Consider the following 24,181-nt stretch of genomic DNA (forward strand, 5'->3'; position numbering starts at 1 on the left):
ATTTCATGGTCAAAGCATTCCCTCGATTAGGTATGGCTGCGGCCACCGTAGCCCAGTGACGCGGCCTTGGTCATGCGCAGTGAGAAAATTTCAGTTCGCCATGTCGTCGAAATTTGCGAGATGTAGATTGTCGGCCCCAACAAAAAATGCCGATATCTGCTTAAAACGGTGAGAAGAGCGCAGGACACACGAACAAGAATAACCGTTACGGTATAGAGAACACAAGAGAAGCAACTTTGCCAGGAGAACTGGTCGGTAAACGACCGAAAATGGCTCTCGAAAGTCTGTTTGAAACGCCCCCATCTCTCGTGAACAGTAACAATGAAACACTTACGATGAGTGCGAAGTCTGTGTTTGAAAGGTCAAGTAAAATGTTCCTAGTTTCAATGTCTTCCCAGTTACCTTAATATTTGCCTTCACTGTCCTAATTAGTTGTGGTAATACGGGGTAATGCATCGTTTCTTTTGGGGATTTTCTCTAAAAGACAGGTAAGAAAAATGGCTGGCGGAAAATATCGGGCGCGGCGGTAGATTTGCATATTCATTTTTGAATTTGCATAATTGTGTTTCCCGTGTCATGTGACTGTTATCCCGTGGACTGTTCCATTCTTGCATGGGTAAATGTTTCTTTGCTGCTTTGCTTTTAGTATTACTACAACAGTACTTTTATAGTTCATTCTTTTTGCAAAGTAATTCATGAATTAAGTCTTGTGAGTTTCAAAGCATATGTTGTTGGTGATCGAACAGTTTACAATAAGGATTTTAAACAATTTTGATTGTTTTTTTTTAGGGTGGGGGGGGGGGGTGTTGACTCTTACCAATTTTGAGGGCCAAAGTTGAATTTTAGAAATACAAAGCATGAGCAAATATGTTGGATCTTGAAAAATTGTGATTTCTCAATATTGACAGAAAAAAGTACAATATACTAGGGCTTTGTTTATTCAAACTTGCATTTGTTTATGAAATGAGTGAAAAAATTATACAAACGCAGTATTCCATTTCCAGTAATGTGCATGAGTTGACCACTTAAAAAATACATTTCAGACGAAACAATTTAGAAAGACTTTAAACTATTTTTTCAGTTCTAAGATTTCACATGGTATTGATGACGTATTCTGAGATGTTTCATCTGAATTTTTCATTTCTACATTGGCTGATGACTTGATTTTCAATGACCAATTTAGTTTATTGATGGGTGATGATTTTAGGCCTACTGTAAATATAGAGAGTAATCAAAACATTAACACCACACAACAACTTAACAATTGCAAATTACAATTTCTCAGTCCCCACTTTTCTTGCTCTGGGTTTTACAAATATGAATCCTAAGCTGAATTCTTTTTCTTTCCATTTTCCAAATATGAAATAATTTTTGTCACTGATATTTGTCACTGATATTTGTCACTGAATTTTTCAAGAGATAACATCTCTTCACATCTCTTTACATTTTTTTGGTCACAACTATTTATACTTGACATATGTTTTTCTTCATTCCTCCAAAGAGTCTAGTCTTACTCAAAATAACAATTCAACTAAATATCAGATAATTTTTTTGTATGCATCAATTATTTATTTTTTCCATGGTCAACACACTATCGATATTCATTTGGATTAATATTTTCTACTGCACCATTATTTCTTTGAATATTTTCTTTTGATGGGCACCGTATGGTGAAGTTCCATTTGGGTCACTCTGATACCAATCAAGCGTATCAAAATGAATGTAGAGTTGACTGGTGCAAGTCTACTGCCATCAGCTTTGTGGCTCATGAATATGCATCATGCTATTACCCATTCATTGCTTAATACTTTTTTACATCCGCCATTGCATGCTCAATAGCAGTGTACATGTACATGTACATGTTACATGTTGGTGCATTGCACAATGTACATGTACAGTTGTATTTTTATAATACATGTATATATGTACAATATCAATGGAGGTAAAATTGCTTTATCCAAGTTCACAAATTTCATATCACAAATTTCATATCACAAATTTCATATCACAATGTACAATTCTTGAATACACATGCTCTCAAATACAACATTCTATTGGAATAGGGCCCTATATCAAGGTAGAAATCCGGGTTTACAGAGGGGACAATGAGAAGCAGTCATTTTACCATGATCTATTGATATTAAAATTACAATAAATAAACCTTGAGGCTGCCATATTGCCAGCAGCTCTAGGCTATTGTGTATTCTGATGACATCATCTTTATTCTGTACACAAAGTTCACATAACAGGCAATTTGTAAATTTCTAAATTTAGGTGAAGCTTAAAGGGAATATACAACATTTGCAAACATACACACACAAAAATACCAAATTATTATGGAATTTCTTACTTGACTGCAAGTGAATAATAGTGAAAATCATGGCCACTGGTATGCTGAAATTTTTAAGAAAAATGGATTTTTTTTTATCAATTTCCAACGATGGTCGGGCGACCATCATTGGAAAGAAAACTAACTTTTTTCAAATACTGCCCCAAATTTACAAAATTTAGTTAGTCCACAGTTTGTTTGCAATCGATTACACATATTGTCAATGGGTGCAAGCCAGCTAGTCTGGTTCCCTGATCTGATGATTGCTCTGTTTCATCTGAAGTAGGGTCAGGGAACCAGACTTTAAGAACAGCATTTTTTTCTTGGTTTTTCCAGCATCCATGAACACAAAACTTTAAACAGGTCAGTGTAACAGTATTTGCTAGAAAACACTGTAATCCTCAAATCCATCCATTTCTGAAAATTAAAGTAGAAGTATAAAATATTGTATATTACTTTTGACTAAAAAAAAAAAAATCATATCATTCTTTATTGTGCAGATTGACTGTACACCAGAAATATAGTTTCCGAAAGAATATCTTTTTGTGCATGTAAGGGAGCTCGACTAGTGAAAGAAAAGACCAACAAATGTATGTTTGGATGGAATTGTAGTTCACTGAATTGAAGCTATCGGGGATCACTTGAAAAAAAAAAACTTCATTTACAGAATTACAAGTTTTAAGTGTAAAATCATATTGAAATTGGAGGATTCAGGACTGTTAGGGATAGAGTTTTAAAAATTTTAAAACCAAATTTATCATTTGCAGAGTTATATCTTGTTAAAAACAGGCCAATTTTTTTAAACTAATGTGATGAAAACTTGCTAGGTTCTTCATGTCAAGAAGTGAACATTGCAGTTCAACTGGAAATTGGTGACTGGTTTAACATGGTTCAAAGCCACTTACATGTATGTATACCAGTTCAAAAACCAGTTAAACCAGTTCAAAACCAGTCACCTACGCACTGTTGAACTGGCACCAGTTGAAACCAGTTGGTACCAGTTGAAACCAGTTGGAACCAGTTGAACCTGTTGAACCGGTTTCAACTGGAATTTTGTCCTAAATAATTTCAAAATGAATGCATTTTTTTTCATGTCCAAATCAAGACTTAGGTGCCGAAATGTTCCATTCCCCCACAACCCTAATAAAAGAAAAAAGGTTTGAGGAGAAAAAAACTCAAAAGAAAGGAAAAAACTTGCCAGGGAATTTGAACATACAAACAAGAGAGAGGAATAACAAAAAAAAAGGAAGAACAAAAAAAGAGGAGCAAAACAAAAGGAAAGGAGAAAAAAAGAAAACAAAGACAGAGACTTGACAAACAAGAAATCAATTTTTCCAAAAAATCCATTGAAAAAGATTGTCCCTGCTTATTTCCACAAAAATATTAAGTCATTGATAAGAAATAACAATTTCCCTACAAACATTAGTTTCCTTTTTCCTAATTGCCAATAAAAGTGGCCATATGGGAGCCATTTATTTGTTATAATTTCAAATGCCAATTCAATTTAAAGATTTAGAGACTACACACACATAGCTTAATTTCTGCACTATACCGATGCACAGTCATTTTGTTTATTGACTGTTAAAGATAACACAAATAGAAAGACAACACAAATTGTTATTGTCGCACATTAAATTTGACAGCATTTATAGTATAAGTAATATCTTTCAATGGAAAAGTCCTTGTTTTTTAACACTTGGAAGTGGAGTCAAGTTCCATTTTGTCTGAACTTTGGTAAAATATATTTCTCGTACAAAATTTCTGTAATAAAATGAGTTTATTTCTGAAATGCGATATACGCCATTTTGTTCCCTTTTAGAATTCTACTCTCTTCTGGCTGCTCAAAAGCAATTTCGACAGCTGCTATAAGAATACTATGTACAATTATAGCGAAAAATAAAGTACAGAAACAGCTGCTATGCTGTGTTTATTCTTTAAAGTTTCATAACCGTGCAAAATTTTCACCTTTTTTTTTAAATGGATATGTCACGTTTTGGAAACGAACTCCTCCAATTTACCTCTCCTGAACTATGGTCAAGATTCTTGGCTACTTTGTTCTTTACAAGGTTTCGAGCTAGATTTCTGGGGCATTCTGGGGCCAATTTCACGGCCCACAAAATGTGCTTAGCACAAAAAAAGTCTGGCTTATAAAAGCAGGTTACCAGCCAAAACTCCACGTGATGTATATTGCTTGTGATTTGTATTCAGCTGTTGTTTGCTTAGCATGAAAATCTCATGGAGTTTTGGCTGGTAACCTGCTTTTATAAGCCAGACTTTTTTTTGTGCTAAGCAAGTTTTTGTGCTTAGCAGCACCGTGAAATTGGCCCATGTCACAAGATTTAAAAGTTTTGGATGGCAACAGCCATCAGATAATTTGAGTGGGTTGGATTGAAAATTTTGAGGTATAACAAATTTAAATTTTCTTCCGAGGATGAGGTGTTTTTATGGTGGGAAATGAGGATAAATCGTTTTTAAGCGTTGCGGTTAAAATATGTAACATAAGTGTAAATGGGATTCTTTACAGTGAAACTGATAGGTCTACAAAATATAAACACGGGCTTTGTGAAAGTCATTAACAAATGAAGGGAAGTAATACCTGAGAAACTACGGCCAAGTTCAGTTTCTGGTATCTATCAGAATCAAAATATGTTGAGCTAGTAATGATATTTTAATGTAAACACCAACACTGACAACATTCATATAACGTGAGGACTGAAAAAAATTTAATAGTGATGAACTTTGGTCTTATTTTCAGATTTATTGATATTTCTAATCTTTGATATGTCTACTACACCTATTTTTAAGAAAGAGTATAAAAATTGTGGCATAAACATGTTTTTAAGGAACAACAATTGGCATCTTTGCTTTTGACGAATACAAAACTCGAAAACTTTACGGGCCTTTTTCTTAGTACACTTTCTTGACATGTCGAGAAATGCAAATTTTAAACGGCCATAGCTTGTCAGCGGAATGTCCGATTGACGTGCAACAAACAGTATTGTAAGGAGAAGTTTATTCTCTTTTCTAATACTTGCAAACCCTCATTTTGACATCTGCTAAGTTCTGTCCCATTTTGCCAAAACGCCTCACAAGTATAGGAAATATAGAGACTTGAAATGACATGTACGTTATTTGATGCAATGGTATGTTTTTCGATACTGTGGGTCTTGTGTTAAAGCATGAAACCCTAGCAAATTGGAAAACCTGTTTTTAAATTCAACGCAGAGTTTAGCACCCAATTTAAATGTTGGCCTGAAACACTGAGTGAATATCTTGTAAAAAGTTAAGTACTGTTGTTTTTTTAATGGGATGTTCCATTTAAATTGTACAGGGATGATGACGATGATGGTGATGATGACGCCGAGGAGGGTGAGATTCTTGAAGATGGAGAGCTGCCAGAATCAGACGGCGAGGGAGGAGAAGAAGAGATTGCCCCAGACAACCAGGACACCCAGCCTGTAGAGGGCGATATTTCCTCCTCCGCAGCGCACCCGGGATCAGAGGGCGACGTTGACGGGGCCGGAGACCAGGACTACCAGCCCCGGGGTGGAAGTAAGCAGTTCCGAGGTCAGGGGTCGTATGAGGACAAAGAGGAGGAGCAGGATGCGGAGCCAGCGGAGCATCATCACCGGTCCTCGTCGCATCGGAAGAAGCGCAAGAAGAAACATCGGCGGGAGAGAGCCAAGAGGAGGCGGCGGCACCGATCGGGAAGCGGAGACGATGTAAGAATTCACTTGAAGTAGTTTCCTCAAAGAGGCCCTGCATCTTATGCCACATCTGAGTAGAATTGTTATCAAGTCATCCACAAGTCAATCACAAGTCAGTCAAGTATCAGTGGATGAACAATGAGAGAGGAATGCCTTTGTCACTCACAGCTTCATGCGAGAGGCTCGTCGCTTGACTTGAGATGGATGATTTTTGTTTAAACTCGTGATTGATAAGTGATGGATTTGTGATTGACTCGTGATTGACCTGTGATATTGGTCTGTGATAGAATTGTGATTGACTTGCGATTGACTTGCGATTGGTCTGTGATTGGTCTGTGATTGGTCTGTGATCGATCTGTGTTTGATCTGTGATTGGGCAGTGATTGAATTGTCATTGACTTGTGATTGATCTGTGATTGGTCTGTGATAGATCTGTGATTGATCTGTGATTGGGCGGTGATTGAATTGTCAGTTACTTGTCATTGACTTGTGATTGATATGTGATCGATCTGTGATTGATCTGTGATTGGTCTGTGATTAAATGTCATATACTTGTCATTGACTTGTGAAAGACTTGTGAATGACTTATGATTGATCTGTGATTGGTATGTGATTGAATTATCATAAAGTTGTCCTTGACTTACAACTAACTTGTAATTTACTTGTGTTGCCTCAATTAATTCATTTGTGCATGTGAGGGCCTGTCTCTATTCCTCAGTGATAACCTTAAGTAGGCACAGAGCCGCTGTTGTCATTGAATTTAAACAAAAAATGCCTTCAGTGAAAGCCCCCAGTACAAGGATGTAGCTTAACCATTAAAAATCAGTAACCAATCTCACTTTTTTAACAAATCTTATTTTGTAGGATAACACCCCACCCGGCAGCCCCAATCCACAAGAAGACTTCCTAGATCGAAGCTACCCGCCACGACGGAGCCTCTCGCGGTACGACTCGCCGCCGGACTACGACTCGCCCCCCGAGGAAGAGTTTGGCGTTTCCAAGAGATCCAGAGACCGCTCCCAGGGCTACTTTGTCCCGTCTGACTATTGGGAAGAGGACGAAGAGGAGGATGGCGGCGGTGGTGGTGGTGGTGGTGTTGGCGGAAGGAGAAACAAGAACATGTCTAGGAACTATGAAGATGAAGAGGATGATGATGACCGGTGAGTCTAATTTTGGACCTAGGAAGTTTGTTCTAGTTTTTAACCCCTCCTTCTTCTAGGCTGTCCTTCATTAACCGTAGCAATCCCCATCCAATCAAACTCTAAATGCCAGGGTTTGTTGGAATCTGTTGGAGTGAGTACTGCACAGGTAAACTGATTATGCTTTACATGGAGATAGGTATGCCACCATAATCAAGTCCAACAGTTTGGGTATACAGGAATTTGCAGGGATGAGGAAGGTTCCGAGTAAATCACTCAAGGGGGTTAGAGTTAACAATGTTGTGGCATAAATGTTTGTGTTTTCGACACTCCAAAATCAGAACCTAGTTAGTTGGAGATGCCGTTTTGTAAAACATTTTAACCCGTTAAAGAAACCCAAGCCAAACATTCAAATCTGGGAAGTTGCTGTTCAGATTGTTCATAAAGGTCTGCATGAAAATACTACCGCATCGGTGCGGCAATACAGCATAATACAATTATGTGCAGTGAGCTCTTTAGCTTCACGGTGTAAATTGCACTTTGGCAACGTCATAGCGTAAAACTTTTTTGTTTTTTCATACAAGCCTGGTTTTCATTTTGAAAATTCCCCATAAATGACATTCAAAAGCTTTCTTTTTCAGTGTCTGAGAATATACTAAGTAATATGTAAAGTTAAATACGGGTACTTGATTCCATAATCTGGAACCGGTTCCTGACATCAGCGGTCGGGTACTCAGGTACCCGGTTCCAGTGCACAGCCCCAGCTTTACCAGGTGTACTTTGTCAATTTCCCCTTCAAGCTACGATTCGGACGAGGGTGACGACCAGTACCCGGACATGCTCAGCCAATCGGAAAACTCCGGCCTCGGGAGGGGCACCGGCCGCTTCAAAATGCAGACCCAGAGGGGCAGAGGCAAAGGGCGTGGCAGAGGGCGCGGTGCTTCCGGGCGGGGCGGGGGCCACCATGCCCCCAAAGCCAGTCTGGAGGATGCAGAGGACATCATGGAGGACTTATCCGGTGCCCCCGCTAGGCTCAGCAGGGGAGGTGGCAGAGGGCGTGGCGCAAGGGGGAAGGGCGGGAAAGGGAGGGGCAAAGGCACGCCCGACCAGGGACAGCTGTCTAAACTCCGCCCCATCTGCAAGTTCTACCTGGAAGGGAAATGCTCTAAGGTGAGACAATGTTAATAATGTGAACAATTCTTATCGCAGGTTTTTGAGTGCATTGTTTTAAGTTATGGACCTCGTGCGTGTATAGTGAGCACATGCTGGATTTGTACATATTTGCAGGACTCCTGTGTGTTTACAAGGGTAAACCGGTTTATATTTCTTTGTTTTTGTAGGGCACGGCCTGTACCTTTAGTCATGCCATTCTTCCCAACAAGAAGATGGAACAGTGCAAGTTCTACATCCAGGGACAGTGTCAGAAAGGAGACGATTGCCTCTACATACATGGTATGCTGCTCCTTGTCTCCACTCTCTAGGTCTCTCTCAAATGATGTCATTTCCTACAGACCAGCGACATGCATGGGCATTTTGAGCATCAAAATGCATAACACACATCGGCTGCATCGTATTTCGAACACATATCGAGGAACAAGCGCGTGTATTTGGAACATTTTCAACACTGCGCAGTGCGTGCTTGATTGCGTAAAATACGCTATTGCAGTTCTCCTACAGAGATGGCCACAGTGGCGTATCCAGAGAGGGGGGGGGGGGGGAGGCAAGGGGCATTACAAATTGAAAAGGACTGTACAAAGTCTTGTGTGGTCTTGAGTTTCCTCGTTGGTTTTTTTTCCAATTCCCAGTTGAGTAAGATTTGAGGCTTTGCATGGTGGAGATATTTTATACCTCTGGTTCTTTTCAGAACCATTCTCTTAGTTGAGAAATTATACGCACATGGTGTTTCCGCAAACCTTTCATTATTTAATTCCCAGTTGCATGCCTGCATATGACTATAAAATTGACTGCATATTAAAAAATTGAATGAAATTAAAACAATGCGCAGCGAAAGCTAAGCTGATATACAGTCTTGGTTTCTCCAACATGTGCAAAGAGTAATAGGGAAAGGGCGTGGCAAAATGGCGAGGAGCATTTGGGGAGGGTGGGGGCCCCTTGCCCCTCCCCTCCCCCCCAAAAAAGAAAGAAAGCCAGAGGCCTGGAGGATGCAGAGGACATTATGGAGAAGTGTTATAGGATGGCACATGAATTGTTAAAACTTATGTACAGGGCGTGCTATATAGTGTCTTAGAAGGTTGAAGCAAGACTCAGGCATGCAACTTTCTCTTGGAACCGCTGATTTCCTCGTTTGTAACTTCTCATGAATGCCATTAAATATTGAAAAACACTGTACAAAGTCTTGTGTGGTTTGGAGTTTCCTTGTTAGTGCTAAATTCCCAGTTGCAGGCCTGAAGACTGTATCGTGACAGAGGAAGTTAAATTGGTATCAGTTTCCAAGAGGGCCGAAAAAAGGCACATAAATTGTAAATATTGACGCCATTGTTTCCTACAATGCTGGATAAACCATTTTATTTGTTTTTAATGCATTGGCTCTTCCCTTGTTTCATTTGCTCTACAGGTGAAATGCCCTGCAAATATTACCACACGGGTGCCGTGTGCTACCAGGGAGAGAATTGCAAGTTTTCTCACAAAGCACTGAACGAAAACACCAGACTCCTCCTTGGAAAGGTAAACAGGCCTTGTCCTGATAAACATTCAGGGAAATCTGTTGCTTATGTACTTTATGGAGGGATATGGGGAGTGCATTAGACCCTCTTTAAGGCCGGTTCGTACTTAATAAGAATGCAAAGCGAATTTGACATCGTATGACATTTGCTGCGAAATTCGCCAGATAAATGTGTTCAACTTTTTGTAAATTCGCAGAGCAAAAAGTGCCGTGACGTCACAAATTTGCCTTCGTGTTGGCTTTCACGCCGAGGATGAACCGGCCTTGAGAGTTGAAGTCAAGTCAGTCTCAAGTCACATGTCAAGTCACATGTCAAAGCACATGTCAAAGCACATGTTAGTCACAAGTCAAAACACATGTCAAAGCACATGCCATTCACAAGTCAAATCACACTTCAAAGCACATGTATGTCAGTCACATGTCAAATCACTTGTAACAGCACATGTCAGTCACATGTCAAATCACACGTAACAGCACATGTCAGTCACATGTCAAATCACTTGTCACAGCACATGTCAGTCAAAAGTCAAACCACATGTCAGTCAAAAGTCAAATCACATGTACATGTCAGTCAAAAGTCAAATCACATGTACATGTCAGTCACAGGTCAACTCACATCAAAGCACTTGTCGGTCACAAGTCAACTCGCATGCACATGTCAGTCAAAATCACATGTAAAAGCACATGTCAGTCATATGTCACAGCACATGTCAAGTCGCAAGGCAAATCACATGTCACATCACATGTCACATCACTGTTACGGTCACAAGCGAGAGGTAATGAAGAATCAGAAATGGATGTCAGTTTCATTGTTCAATGGAATATAGCTTGTCCCTTGATGTGAGACTTGATGACTTAGTGATTGATTTAATGATTGGATTCTCCAGAATGTATTGGAATAACCGTTTATTGCTGTGTTCTTGAGAAGGTTGAAGGTTTGGGAATTGTTTTGATGGCTTTTATTGGCTTTTTCCTTGACCAGGTCTTGAAAGGTGGGCTTCAGGACGTGATGGGTCCGGAGATCCAACGTCAGCCGCATCAGACGAGGGGCTTGCTCCCGATTCCCACAGGACCTCCCCAACTGCCGAACCCGGTGAACCCATCGGGCAAGAAGATCCCGTCGATCTTTGAAATCAAGACCCAGCTGGTTGGAGAAGACGGCCGAAGAATCGCTGAACTTGAAGAAAAGAGAGTCATGGATCAATCGCAAATGTAAGTCCAGTTTTATTTGTTCCCCCTTTTTCCATCCTCAAATTCAAAAAGATATATGCTTGAAACTTTAGCGATTTGATTTAAGTATTTGAAGTTAACATGAAATTCACTCAGAGTAAATTTTCATTACCATTGATTCAATTTATCAATTTGATTCATGTTAACAGGTTAAATTTTTACGGGTCGGCCCCATCTCGGTTCGATGATGCTCAGGAAATGCCATTTGAGCAAGACCCTCAAAGTCAATCCAAGCCTGGCTCATTCAGCCGGGAAACTGAGCGACAAGGCTTCCAGGGTTCGCCTGACCAAACTGAGGAGCCAAACTTCCAGGACTCTGAAGCAGACTCCCGAAAATTCCCCCACCAGCAACCCCCACAAAGAGACAATTCTGTCCTGAGACGACCCCCTCAAGACTCCGAGAGGCAGCAGAAGCCATCAGTTCTGCACCAACAAGGACATGAGAGACTCGAAGAAAAGCTACCTGACCAAGTTCAACCAGATTACTCTGAGCAACAGCAACAGCAGCAGCGGCAGCGAGCTCAACTGCCGCAGCAGTTCAAGAGGTTGAACCAGAATCCTCAAGTATCCCCACAACATCCGCAACAATCGCCGCAGCATTCACAAGGCTCACCTAAACGTCTCCAGTTGCACACGTACCAGCAGAGATCAGCTGAACCCTCTCTCCATCCTCTGAGGCCAGTCGCTGACCATTCGGATGAATATGACCATGGCGATATTGACATGCGGATACAAAGGACCAAGCACAATTCCGAGACGGAAGGACTGATCATTGATGATCCTGTAATATCGACCGAGAGCAGCGAGAGCCAAGAAGGAGGAGGATTGCAGGATATCGACGAAAGATTCCCCAAGAAAGAGGAAAACCTTGAAGAGGGTACGTTTTACTTCGAATGGACAAAGTTGGTCAGGCATTCGTACAAAAATGATTGAAAAAAGCCAGTTTGGATCGACTGTTCTGACAACTATCCCAAAATGATGAGCATCTCTTTCCATCAAGAGTGATTCTTTGGAAGGTAGTTGATCTGTGCGTTGGTCCAAACTTGTTACGTACTGGATATTCAGTATCGGCATAAACATCCATGCACATAATTATTTGTGTTAGTCTCAAAAGCTTGTAAAGCACCATCACAATATTGTTTTGTCTCTCCTGTTATGCTGCTTCCACATGTTTCCTAGCTTGGATAATGACTCGGTTTCTTAATGCCTTTTTACAAATGAACAGGCCCTTGAATCCCCCCAAAAAATGGAAATAGGTAATGTCAAGATTTTTTTCTTTTGCCCATTTTAGGAGAGGATTCGAGTGTATTTCCCGCAAATATCACAGCAGAACCAGTAACAGAAGAAAAGAAGCCGAATATTGCAAGCGTGACCCAGAACATGCCTGCCAAGCAGAGGGCGCTGTTCATGCGAATACAGCAGAAACAGGCAGAGTCTTCCGAGGAAGGCGAGGAGGAAGACCGAAAGAAAGATGATGTTAAGAAGGGGGAGGACAGCAGCACGGACAAAGACGCCTGTGAGTTTCACAATACAGTCTTTTTATTTTCTTTCTTTTTTTGGCTAAAAATCCTACATATTTATAGTAGCCGACGTTAGGGTTTTTTTATGCTTGAACAAAAAAATTTGTACATGAAACAGTATAGACAGAGCTGCTGTGAAAACGATGCCATTAACCCTATTAACCATCAATTTTAATTATGCAGAATCTTGTTGGATTAAGCAAGGTTTGGTTACAATTATTCAAACATCAGGACATTAGTCCACATCGGGGCTAACGTGACTATTGGCATTGAGGGGTGTTAGAATTTATATTCTGGGTTTTTAGATGAATAAATAGTTTGCTTTTTGTGTTTTCCATGACAGCTCGTGATGATGATAACTGGTACTCCAGTGATGATGAAGAGGGAGGTGGAGATTCATCCACTTCCCTCGCCAGTGCGATCAAGAATGTCGGGAAGAAAAGCGACTCTCAATCCACGACAGACATTCCAGAGAAGTCCCAGGCTTCAGCGTCTACCCCGTCATCGCAACCACTTCCAGGCCAGCTTCTGCCAAACGCCCTTGCCAGCTTGTTCTCCGCGAAGGCGCCCACGGTCGGGCAGCCTTCTGACCCCAGTGTGCTCGCCCAGCAGAATGCTCTCAGCAGCATCCTGGGCTTGGTTGGCAAAAGTGCCCCACCCACCCAGCCCACCCAGCCCAAGCTTCCGAATCTTCTCATCACCGTGAAGCAAGCTCCAGAACAACCCGTGTTTCCAAATGCAGGCGGCGACAGCTTAGCACTGTCCAGAAAAGTGGCCGAGTTTGTCTTGCTGGAGGTCACCCACAATGACAAACTCAAGGATCCACGAGCGGACAGAGAGAAGAAAGACAAGTCTGATCTGAGGCTTCGGAAGCTCCTTTGGAAAGATAACGAGTACACGATAAATGATACAGAGCGCCGGCCGACACTGGCACCAATTGAGCTTCTGACACCCACTGAACTAAAATCACATCCAGATTTTTCTGGCACTCAGACTACTGCAGCTGTTACACCTCCTGTGCAAGTCCAAGCTGATCCCAGATCTGTCAGACCCGCAGACCCAAGAATTCAGAGAACTCGGGACCCAAGAACTCAAAGCAGTGAAAATAATCAAGGGACTAGTAATGAACCCGCTGTTCAACAACCCAGAGATCCAAGATTGGCCAACCGTGATCCTAGACTTAATGCAGGTGCAGCAGCAAACCAAAATCAAGAACAAGAGAATGTTGAAAAGCCAAGACAAGGGGGGCTTCTTCCGACCCCCAAGGTTGGGATGCAGCCTCCTGGCATGATGGGTTTCCCTCCAGGAGGTCCGTTTGGTCCGCAGGGTCCGCCTCCCCCAGGAATGCCTCCTCCAAATCCGAATTTCCCACCTTTTCCCAATGGGAGGTTTCCCGTGCGATTCCCTCCCGGTGGCGGCCCACCAGGCAACATGAATCAAGGACCGAGGTTCCCACCACGTGGACCTCCCGGCCATCCCATGAGGAACCCGAGACCCAGATTCCCGCCTCCACAGGGTATGCCCTTCAGAGGACCAAGGTTTGGTGATGGCCCAAACCGGATGCCAATGCCAATGCCAAACAGGCCTCCGGGGCCAAACAGGGGCCCGCCACTAAATATGGGACCTCCACAGTTTGGGGGTCCTGGACCAAATATTGGACCCCATATGAGAGGACCTCTGATGAGGGGACCACCACCAATGAGAGGACCGCCACCGAGAGGCCAAGGTCCAATGAGAGGTCCAGCCCCTATCAGGGGGCAGGGACCTTCAAGTAATCCTCCAAATGAAGAATCATCTACACATGGACCTCAATTTAACAAGAACACCCCATTCACCCAACAGCAGGACTCAGATTCCGGGAATGCAGGTGGAGGTGATGCCTCATCATCTCAGGCACCCACACAGTTGGGAAGTTCACCCAGACAAGAGACTTTACCTAAAACTGAACCAGCTGAAGCAAAACAAGCATCTACGAGAACATCTGACCCGAGATTAGCAAGGCAATTGAGCCTGCCCAAAGTCAGCGATCACAAAATTCAAACAGAAGGGAGCCCTCTGATTCGTCAGAACTCGGCACCAGCCACTTCTCCCCGTCCTGAAGATAAAGAGAGTAAGCATTTTCCGAGAGACGATTCAACCCCAACTAGTCCACCAGCTCCAACGAAACAAGCCAGCAACCCCAAGGAGCCCCCTCTGATTTTGCGGATCAAATTACGGGGGGAGAACGACAAACCAGAAATCACCAGTTCGGTGTCCGACTCGGGCTCAGACTCTGATTTACCCGCAAGGCGATCCAGAAGGACCAAGGGTAGCGGAAGCGATTCTGACCACGTCGGGGGGTTGCCGGAATCTCGCAAGAGGCCTGCCGATCGGAAAGGTGGCCTCTCTGGATTTTCCATTCCAAAAATTCCCAAGAAGTCAGCAGACAAGTCGGAAGCCGACTCCTCATCCGAGGATGGTAGCAAGTCCACAGCCTCAGGTGGTTCAATGGAACATCGGCAGGTCCCATCAGCACACCATCGCCTGCCGCAAGTCACTAGTTCATTTAATCAAAGCGCAGCCCGTCCTGCTCCAAATCCCAGCCAGGGCCCTCCAGTCGTTAGGACAAGCAAAAGTGAGAGTGCCCCAGCAGGAAATGCGACCAAAGTAGAGCCGGAATCGACGGACCCTTCCAAGCAGGGGAGTCTCCCTCTCGATGACATCTCCCTCAAGGACATGTTTAACATCAAAGATCCCACGGCCTCACCTTTTTGCTAAAACGTCAAATTTTTATTTTTAGAGTACAAGTTCTTGTCTTATGTTATCGCTTTGTCATACGTCACGTGTTATTTTTTTTAACAAGTGTGATCTTAGAAATGGCAAAATAGTGGCCAATTCATTACTGGAAAAAAAGATATTTCTCAACTGTTATCACAAGGAAAATTTAAAGTTTCAACACAAATGTAAACGATTTCAACATTCGTGCAAGCGGTTTTCATTGAAAATTTAACCTAGCCCCATTGAATAAAGGGGTTCATAGTCGAAGCAATACATGCTGCCGTCGTTGAGGATTCTTTTTTCGTTTAGTTGAATTCATTAAAATGAAAATACTTCAGAAATGGCTGCACTGCAAAGGGTCTATTAAAAAAAAATCCAAAAATCTAGGGTTTAGGGTTTTCAAAATTGGGATTCAGCCTTTTTTTTAATCCGTGCATGTACAAATTTCAATGTCACATTTAAGAAAGATGTATTTTACTTTGCAAGTTTTAACGATCTGCTCCTAAAAGGAGGTAAAAGAAGTTGAAGCATCGCCACTTTCTGCTCGCGAAGGCATTCTATATTGTCTCAAGATATCAATACTCGTCCATGTGTTTTACGTCTGTGAATTGAAAGTGTATGTACTTAATGATAATAAAAGAGTATTATTGTAATTATGTGAGAAGCTGAGTTAACTGAGAATTTTAATTTATACTTTTTTTGGGGAGGGGCGCTCAATGACTTGTCATGAATACGACTCGCACAACGGGAGGGCACTGTTCTGAGTTTGTTTAAAGGGAATATACATCATTTGCTTTTACTGTAATTTTCAGAAATGGATGGAATTGGGGGGTTGGAAATATATAGCATATATAGTTACACTGACTTTTTTGAGGTTTTGGGTTCGAAAATGCTATAAAAACCAAGGAAAACAATCATTTTCCTAGTAGTCTGGTTCCCTGACTCCATATAAGAAGAAACAGAGCAGTTTACATACATTGGGGAATTGTAAGGTCAGGGAACAAGTCTAGCTGGCTCGTACTCGTTCATAGGTTTGTAATCGATTGCAAACGAGTGCGATGGTCAATTGGGGCCAGTATTTGAAAAAAAGCCAGTTTTTTCCAACGCTGATCGGCCGATCAGCGTTGGAAATTGATACAAAAATACCACTTTTCTTGAAAATGACAGTATACCAGGTGCCATGATTTTACAGGATGCTTTACACTGTCATTCACTCACAGTCCAGCAAGGTATTTCAAAATGATTTGGTAGTTTTATTTTTTGATGTTTGCAAATGTTGTATTTTCCCTTTAACAGAGGTGTAGGGAGAGTTGCGAAATGCCGGTCCCAAACTTTGAGCATAAATAAAAAGAACAAAACAATTCACTCTGTGGTAACATCCCCTGCTCAAAGTATAGTTTGATCGTAGAAGAAAAAAAGCGTGATTGGAAAAACATCTTTAATTTTTTTTTTTTTTTAAACATATCAAAACTTGTGTGCGGACTACTCTTTTTAAGTTCACGCATCAACTTTTGGGAAACGTGGTCCACTTTTTGTGTGCATGATGATTACATTGTGGTATTATTACATTGGACTCTCGTTAGTACAAACTCTGTTAATACAAATTCTGGTTATAACAAACATAAAGTCTTGGTCCGAACTGTGCATTTATGTGCACAATGAATGGGACTGGTGTTCCTCTTAATACAAAATTCTGATATAACAAACAATTTGGCTAGGTCCGAACGAGTTTGTTATAACGAGAGTCGACTGTATTATTACAGTGGACTCTCGTTAGTACAAACTCTGTTAATACAAATTCTGGTTATAACAAACAAAAGTCTTGGTCCGAACTGTGCATTTATGTGCACAATGAATGGGACTAGTGTTCCTCTTAATACAAAATTCTGATATTACAAACAATTTGGCTAGGTCCGAACGAGTTTGTAATAGCGAGACCAAGGGCGGATCCAGAACACAATTTTTTTGGGGGGGGGGGCCAAAAAAATTGTTGGTCCCCCCAAAAAGTGGGTCAAAAAAATTACGGCGTGGGGTTCGGGGCCTGCTTAAGGGCCCCGAATTTTTTTTGGATTCTAGATGCTCTGTGGTGCGATCTGAGGCAATTTCTGACCACTTTAACCAATGTTTTTTTGAGGAAAAGATGGTGGTGTACTCATTGCCTGCCTTTATTGCGATGTCACATACAAAAAAAAAATTGGTTTCGGTTGTTTTTTTTTGGGGGGGGGGGAGCATGGCCCCCTTTGGCCCCCCTGGATCCGCCCTTGAGCGAGACTCGACTGTATTATCTTCCATGCTATCATCTATGGGCAGAGTACGTCGATTATGATGTAATGACACAAGCTTATTGATTATGACTTTTGAACTCTGTGGCGTGCGACCCTTGCCCACACTGCGCGGATGAACTTTTAAATCACTAATGATGGTTAATGATATGCAATGTTCATTGAACTTTAACATGCAGTCATCATAAAAAGTAACACTGAGGCCAAAAAATTGTTCTGCTTCCGGTTTCCCTACCTGCCCTATTCTGACAGCCCCTACCCTATATTTTTATGGGGGGAAATGACACCAAAAAAACACCTACTTTCAGCTTTTCTGAATTTTCATATTTTATAGCTGGCGGACGAAAAGTGGACATCTGCTTTTCTCTTGCTCGAGTAGCCTACGGCAGAAAATCAGATGGAACGTTTTCGAATTCCCCCCGATATTCTGCTTTTCGGCTGCTACCTGGAAAAAAAGCAGATTTTGAAGCGTCCGAAAAGTGGCCATCTGCTTTTCTCATTTCAGAAAAGCCGATCGAAAATTTAAAAAAAATTAATTGTGTATTCTACTTTTCTCCCCCCCCCCCTTAAAAAAATCGACACCCCACTGGAAATGTGTTATATAGTTATACCATGCATGGTCAACGTGTTTAATAGAAATTGGGCACCGGCGCCCCCTCCCCCACCCCCACCCTCACCCCCACCCCCACCCTCACCCCCACCCTCTTTTTTCATTGTGAGAATCCTGGATACGCATCTGCACCTCCTGGGGTAGCCTACGATGCAAACAATGTCATTTATTAAATACATGTAGCTGGGATAATTTACTCAGGACAAGCGCTTCAGCATGGGGTAAAGATCGAAGAAGGAATTAACTAGCTTATCGAGGCCTCGATCGGGTGTTTTTATTCCTCCATGATCGGACCATCATCGGACGGGGTACGTAATTATTACGTCATACCTGCAAATGCTAGTCTCGGTGCGCAATAGTAGTGGGCCCACCGGTACGGTCCGCGGCGCCGCGTAGCTCAGTGCAAACTTCAAGGTCTAGTCTGCACAAGTCTAGGCCGCATAAAAAAAATTAGTAGACAAAAATCTTGTTACTCAGTTGCGACTGTGAACTTTGTTTTTTGCACAAGTCTGCATATTTTTTTCACGCATATAACTTGGTGCGTGGCCCGAACTTAATTTTCTGCTACAGGCCTATTTTTGGCTGCCTCTAATTGCAAAAACGTTAAACGTCACGTTAACTGCCAACAAGGAAAATTAAAACATTCGTTGATTTTAGGGCCAATTAGACGATCAATTTTTATAATAACTGAGAATCTAAGGAATCAGTAAAATTAATTCACACAGCCGTCAGCTTTCTATACGAGCTACACACCACTGCGATAGATGGAATTTATCTACAAAATGCTGCCTCAGTGCCTTATGAATTATGACAGACGAAAAAATGGTTTAAACTTTCAGAATTTGCGATGTATGAAAAAATGTATGATTTCAATCTTCCGTTGGTTGAGTAACAACTTTTTATTTTCGCTTGACCTCAAAATATACACATTAGCACGCGCACGTGGTGGACTGATGCTCTGAAAAAATCGTACGATGATAACGTGATGCTGTGCTGACACAATGTAATAAGTTGTGTGCGCGTGTGTTCTGTTCAGTCAACCGCGTCCTTGTGATATTTATTTATGCATGAAGATCTTGTATTCACGTAAACTTTGTCTGTACGACGTCTGGCTCTGTTCTGAAGATATCCGTGGTGTCGGTGAATTTTTTGCGCGGTTAAAAGGTGAGTTTTGTTGGCATATGGTTTTTCAAATTGAAGATCTAGGGCCTTAATGTACATACTAATGGATCATTATGCATTCGCGAGGAGTAGGATTACCAATTTTATCGAAGATGGGCACATCAATCAGAGAATTGCAATCTCAGTAGACAGTAGGGCTACTGTTGTATATACGATAAAGCCATGACGAGGCCGGCTTACACACAAGATAAAGTAGCACTTGGATATAAGGCCGCACATGCCCGCACGGCCCGTAAAAGGCTGATTAATTAAGGCACACCATGGGCATTGTCAATTTCTCATCAAAATTTTAAGATGTATGTATAGGCCTACGTGGGTTTGGTGAAATAGCCAGCACGAGACGCACTAGTGCGCCGGTACACCGCACCTTTCATGGTCCCTTTTTATATTGCATGCATGTATCCACGTGCGTGTCACCCATGGAGGAAATTCTACCTCCATGGATTAATTAAGGCCGGCCATTGATGACGGCTGACGGGGCCCCTCAAAATTGCAGCCAATTTTTATTCGCCTATCTTTATTCTATCCGAATGGCGAACTTGTTTTTTTTTGTATACTGAACCTGCGAATTTTTATATTCAAATTTTGTCCAATTCTACTGACACGCCCTTACCCACTCATCAAGGAATTATTGGTGGCGCTGTATTATTAATACATCCAATTGCACTGGCAGTTTTGGCTAGGGGCTGTTTGCGTGTCGTCTGATTATCATAAACGCTGACCAAACTGTGGCCCAAATTTTAAACTACGTAGGCCCTATAATAATAATACCGGTGTAGCATGAATTTAGGTTTTATGAAATACGGACTCATTGGTGGTATTGCGCATGCTCATGCATAAATAATGAGGAGAGGGACCGGTCACGTGAGAGGGTTTAACCAATAAAAGGGAAAAAGAGTCCGAATTTCATACGAGTCCGATTTTCATATGACACCAGACTCCGTATATAGCGCACGCGCTGGAAATTATAGACAGGTAAATGAGACCCATTATGTAGCGCCTAGTTATAAGGGTTTACAAGGTGCTGCGGCGCATATTGCAGCCACTGCCAGAAACACCGGGGCAAACCCCTTCTCTTAGCGATAAGTGTTACTGGGTTCTTTAACGTGCATTTTAATACACAACACACGGGACCTATACGTCCCATCCGAAGGACGAAGCAATAATGGTAAAGTGCCTTGCTCAAGAGCACAAGCACCATATGTTCCCACGATCAGGATTCGAACCCGTGTACCACGGCACACGAGTCAAACACCGTAACCATTGGACCACAACACCCCCACGCATTGTTAAACTCGTTTAACATTAAAACTCTAGCGTGAGAGTGAAAAATCTTAATACTAATTTACGAGGAAAAAAATACACCCTGTGAATTAAGAGCGCGTGTACATAAATATGTCAAAATATTAATCTTTGTTCGGTTCAGAAGAGAAATTTGAGATAATGTTGCTCTTGAACCAGTGTGTACACTATCTGTCCTTTACTGCATGGCCATGGATGTAATACGAAGGACGCGCAACTATACGTTTCCTGCACTATAGTCTTATTTCCAGGAGTCCATCGTACCGGGACTAAAACGGTGCATTTTGTCATTTTTGTCAACAGGCAGGACCAATAGCTTATAGTACAACTGGCAGAATAACAGAATTCTTACATCTACAATGAGCGGTGGACAGTTGAACTACAACGGCATCCAGCCGGCAGACAGGTTCACGTTCGAGGAGAACTTCGACGTGGATTCCTGGGTAGCCTGGGTCAAAGACCACCGAGCCCTAAGCCTCTACGTCGCGGCAGTCTACGTCCTTCTGGTCTTCTCTGGCCGTAGATGGATGGAGCACCGCCAGCCGTATCGTCTTAAGGTTCTGTTGATCCTCTGGAACGTCTTGCTCGGGGGTTTCAGTCTCTTTGGGGTGTGGCGCAGCGTTCCTGTTCTCGCCACGGCTCTGTACTACAACGGGTGGCACTCCACTGTCTGCGACAACGTCTACTACCACAAGGATTTCGTTGGCATCTGGGGTCTGCTCTTTACCCTCTCCAAGATCCCTGAGCTCGGAGACACTTTCTTCATCGTCCTTCGGAAGCAGAAGTTGATGTTCCTCCACTGGTACCACCACGCCAGCGTGCCGCTCTTCGTCTTCGCTGTCTACGGCGATCGCGCCGCCCCCGGAGTCTGGTTCACCGCGATGAACTACTTCGTCCACGGCCTCATGTACCCGTACTTCGGCGTCCGTGCGGCCGGCTACCGCTTGCCCAAGTTCGTTGCCATGACGATCACATCTCTTCAGATTGTCCAGATGCTGATGGGCAATGTGTTGGTCATCCACGCAGCGGTCATGCACTTCAACGGGGTGTCTTGTCACATTAGCCACTGGGTGCTGGCGGTTTCCATAGCCCTGTATTTCAGCTACATGGTCCTGTTCGCGCAGTTCTTCCACTCGGCTTATTTCGGAAGCAAGCGCGCGCCGATCAAGCCAGACAGCCAATCGAACGGCTCCACTAACGGGGTCAAAGTTCATCCTATTAACACTGATGCTGACAAAGGCCTCCGCAAAAGGGAATTTGATCGAAACGAAAACACGAAGACGGACGGTCGATCGTGAATGAAGTTGTTACAAGTTGTTTTGTTAAAATAATTGTTGCTCGAAATTTAACTGAATGTTAAAGCACAGTGTTACCAAAATAGTATCTGGTTCGTAAGTGTGACGTCACTGCAGTTTAAACCTCGCCCAATGGCATTAAACCCCGCCCAATGGCATTAAGTAGCATTGGAACCATTGGAACCGGAAGTTAACGCAACTGGAGTGTTTATCCAATGGGCGCCAGTAATCATGGAGCGCGCGCGTGCACGTATGACGATTTTACTAACGAACCGGATTTGAAGAGAAAATCCGATCCATTGTGAACTTGCAATATTAAAACATTCTCGTGAACTACACAAAAAGTATTTGTCTGAATGAGGAACTCTAAAACATTGTTTAAATGTTCTCGAAAATTTGAATAAGTTTTTGATATTCCTTTGTTTGGAGCAGTTGCCCAAGCTTGGACCATATAATGGTGTTTTAGTTATTGTTTGTATTGAAAATTTAAAGGACGAAAACGTTTTATATTTTGTGATGAATGTAATTGTATTGAATTAAAAAATATCAAGATTTGTGTGACTATGTTAATTTTTGTGCAAATAAAATGGATGATTTTAACGTCTACCACCTTGATGTTTGATGGAAACAATTTTTGTCTGGAATCATTAATGTCAACGTTAATAGTATTTGATCAATGTCATGTAATACATTTTGCATCCTTCGCTTTTGTGTACAATTTGCAAAGGCCCACGTTATATACTTTACACAATGAACTTTCTAGTTATAAATCCCGCTGTTCGGGAATATAGTTCATAAATTGCGAACTGTTGAATGGGATGGTGCCAGACTATTTAGGCATTCTGGCCCGTTTCAATTTTTTTTTAATGTGGCTATAAACATTAGGCCTAGGGTTTATGTCAATGCTTTCGTTTTTCTTCGCAAGTTCCAAAAATGAAGATTTTACCGTGCTTTCAATTTAACATGGCCGACTCGTGAATGAGGTTGCAGACCGGTAAATCGGTCCAAAATTGGCTACGCCGGCCAAATCGCGATTTGCATTCCCTCAATGAGCATATTGTGGGCCATGAACTTGAGGGTTTGTCCAAACAAACTAAGGGTGGAAGCCGTGCACAGGACCGTGAACTTGTGTTTCTGTGAAATTTAAATGAAATTGGGGCCCGAAAAGCGCTCTACTTTGCAATGGAGTGTAGGCACCGTTTTTCAAAATGGCGACGGATTTCAGGACTATTTTAAGGGGTGATCATCTTCGGATGGAAATTTCTCCCAAATTACATCAGATTACCCCCCAAAAATTGAAAAGAAAATGAAAGATTATGGAATAAGCTTTAATTTGATGCGCGTCTCTCACACACATTGGACAGTTGTGAGTACATGTATTTTTCCTGAATTTCTGAAGTGGGGACATTTATCATTGGGTCTATGGAAATGTATTTACTGGTCTGCAACCATAATAGCCCATGGTCATCCTACGATCCGCCCCACACGGATAGGCCTACTCGCAATTAACTGTGTCACTTTGCTGCTGTTGCTGCTTTTTGTTGATAATAATTTCGGCAGGATATACTAACACGAGTTTCAATTGCCTGTCATGAATAATCTTTGTTCTGAATAATCTACAAATTTAACGACACGTTTGCAAGAGACAATTTAATATGCGAAGGTACAAATTCCCTTGTGACAATGAACTATACATGAGCGCAGACAGGGCTAGACTTGATGACAAGTCGTTAGACTATAGTGGTTTATGTCCGTCATCGCATCAGCGCCAGAATCCGCATACCACCGCCGTTCATGCAACATGAGCGCTACAACCATTCATGTACTACCGCGCGGCATGTTATGCAGCACACGCATGGGATCCCGGGATCGCACACGCATGGGGTCAATGTACGTAGCGTCCCCGCGCGCTACTAGGACAGCACGCGGTACGTCGTACCCCCGGCACAGAGCTTGGCAGTTGAGTCACGCGCGGCAGACGCGATTAAAACCACTCATTACAGACTTGATTTCAAGTCTAAGACAGGGCGAGCAGGAGTTCAATATTCGTCGCTTGTATGTAATTTGCCTATAGGTCATAAAATAAAGATTTGACACGAAGTTGACACTGTGTGAATAATGCTAAATAATGCCACTGTGTAAATA

General features: G+C 42.3%; 2 protein-coding genes across 3 annotated transcripts; both read left to right on the forward strand.

Moving 5' to 3' along the window:
- The first annotated feature begins 58 nt into the window (after positions 1–58).
- LOC119725580 (zinc finger CCCH domain-containing protein 4-like) lies at positions 59–16,029 on the forward strand. 2 transcript variants are annotated; one of them, XM_038197043.1, is made up of 10 exons: positions 59–168; positions 5,661–6,051; positions 6,901–7,196; positions 7,976–8,345; positions 8,516–8,627; positions 9,751–9,860; positions 10,841–11,070; positions 11,238–11,965; positions 12,380–12,604; positions 12,952–16,029. In XM_038197043.1, the coding sequence occupies exons 1-10, from the start codon at positions 101–103 to the stop codon at positions 15,363–15,365; spliced, it is 4,944 nt and encodes a 1,647-aa protein (XP_038052971.1). In that variant the 5' UTR covers positions 59–100; the 3' UTR covers positions 15,366–16,029. The 2 variants fall into 2 exon arrangements, with proteins under 2 accessions (XP_038052971.1, XP_038052970.1); XM_038197042.1 differs by having other exon boundaries at positions 67–361.
- Positions 16,030–19,236: 3,207 nt separating this feature from the next.
- LOC119725582 (elongation of very long chain fatty acids protein 6-like) lies at positions 19,237–22,664 on the forward strand. The gene is made up of 2 exons (XM_038197046.1): positions 19,237–19,421; positions 21,045–22,664. The coding sequence occupies exon 2, from the start codon at positions 21,101–21,103 to the stop codon at positions 22,037–22,039; it is 939 nt and encodes a 312-aa protein (XP_038052974.1). The 5' UTR covers positions 19,237–19,421; positions 21,045–21,100; the 3' UTR covers positions 22,040–22,664.
- Positions 22,665–24,181: the final 1,517 nt, after the last annotated feature.

This window comes from Patiria miniata, unplaced genomic scaffold (genome assembly GCF_015706575.1).
Source record: "Patiria miniata isolate m_02_andy unplaced genomic scaffold, ASM1570657v1 HiC_scaffold_19, whole genome shotgun sequence".
Taxonomy (NCBI): Eukaryota; Metazoa; Echinodermata; class Asteroidea; order Valvatida; family Asterinidae; genus Patiria; species Patiria miniata.

Bases quoted from the DNA above. Each gene is read 5' to 3' on its own strand.
- LOC119725580 (XM_038197042.1), top strand. From the start codon at position 270: ATGGCTCTCGAAAGTCTGTTTGAAACGCCCCCATCTCTCGTGAACAGT. The intron at 11,071-11,237 runs GTAAGTCCAGTT...TCATGTTAACAG, and splicing joins GTCATGGATCAATCGCAAAT to GTTAAATTTTTACGGGTCGG. The intron at 11,966-12,379 runs GTACGTTTTACT...TGCCCATTTTAG, and splicing joins AGAGGAAAACCTTGAAGAGG to GAGAGGATTCGAGTGTATTT.
- LOC119725582 (XM_038197046.1), top strand. From the start codon at position 21,101: ATGAGCGGTGGACAGTTGAACTACAACGGCATCCAGCCGGCAGACAGG.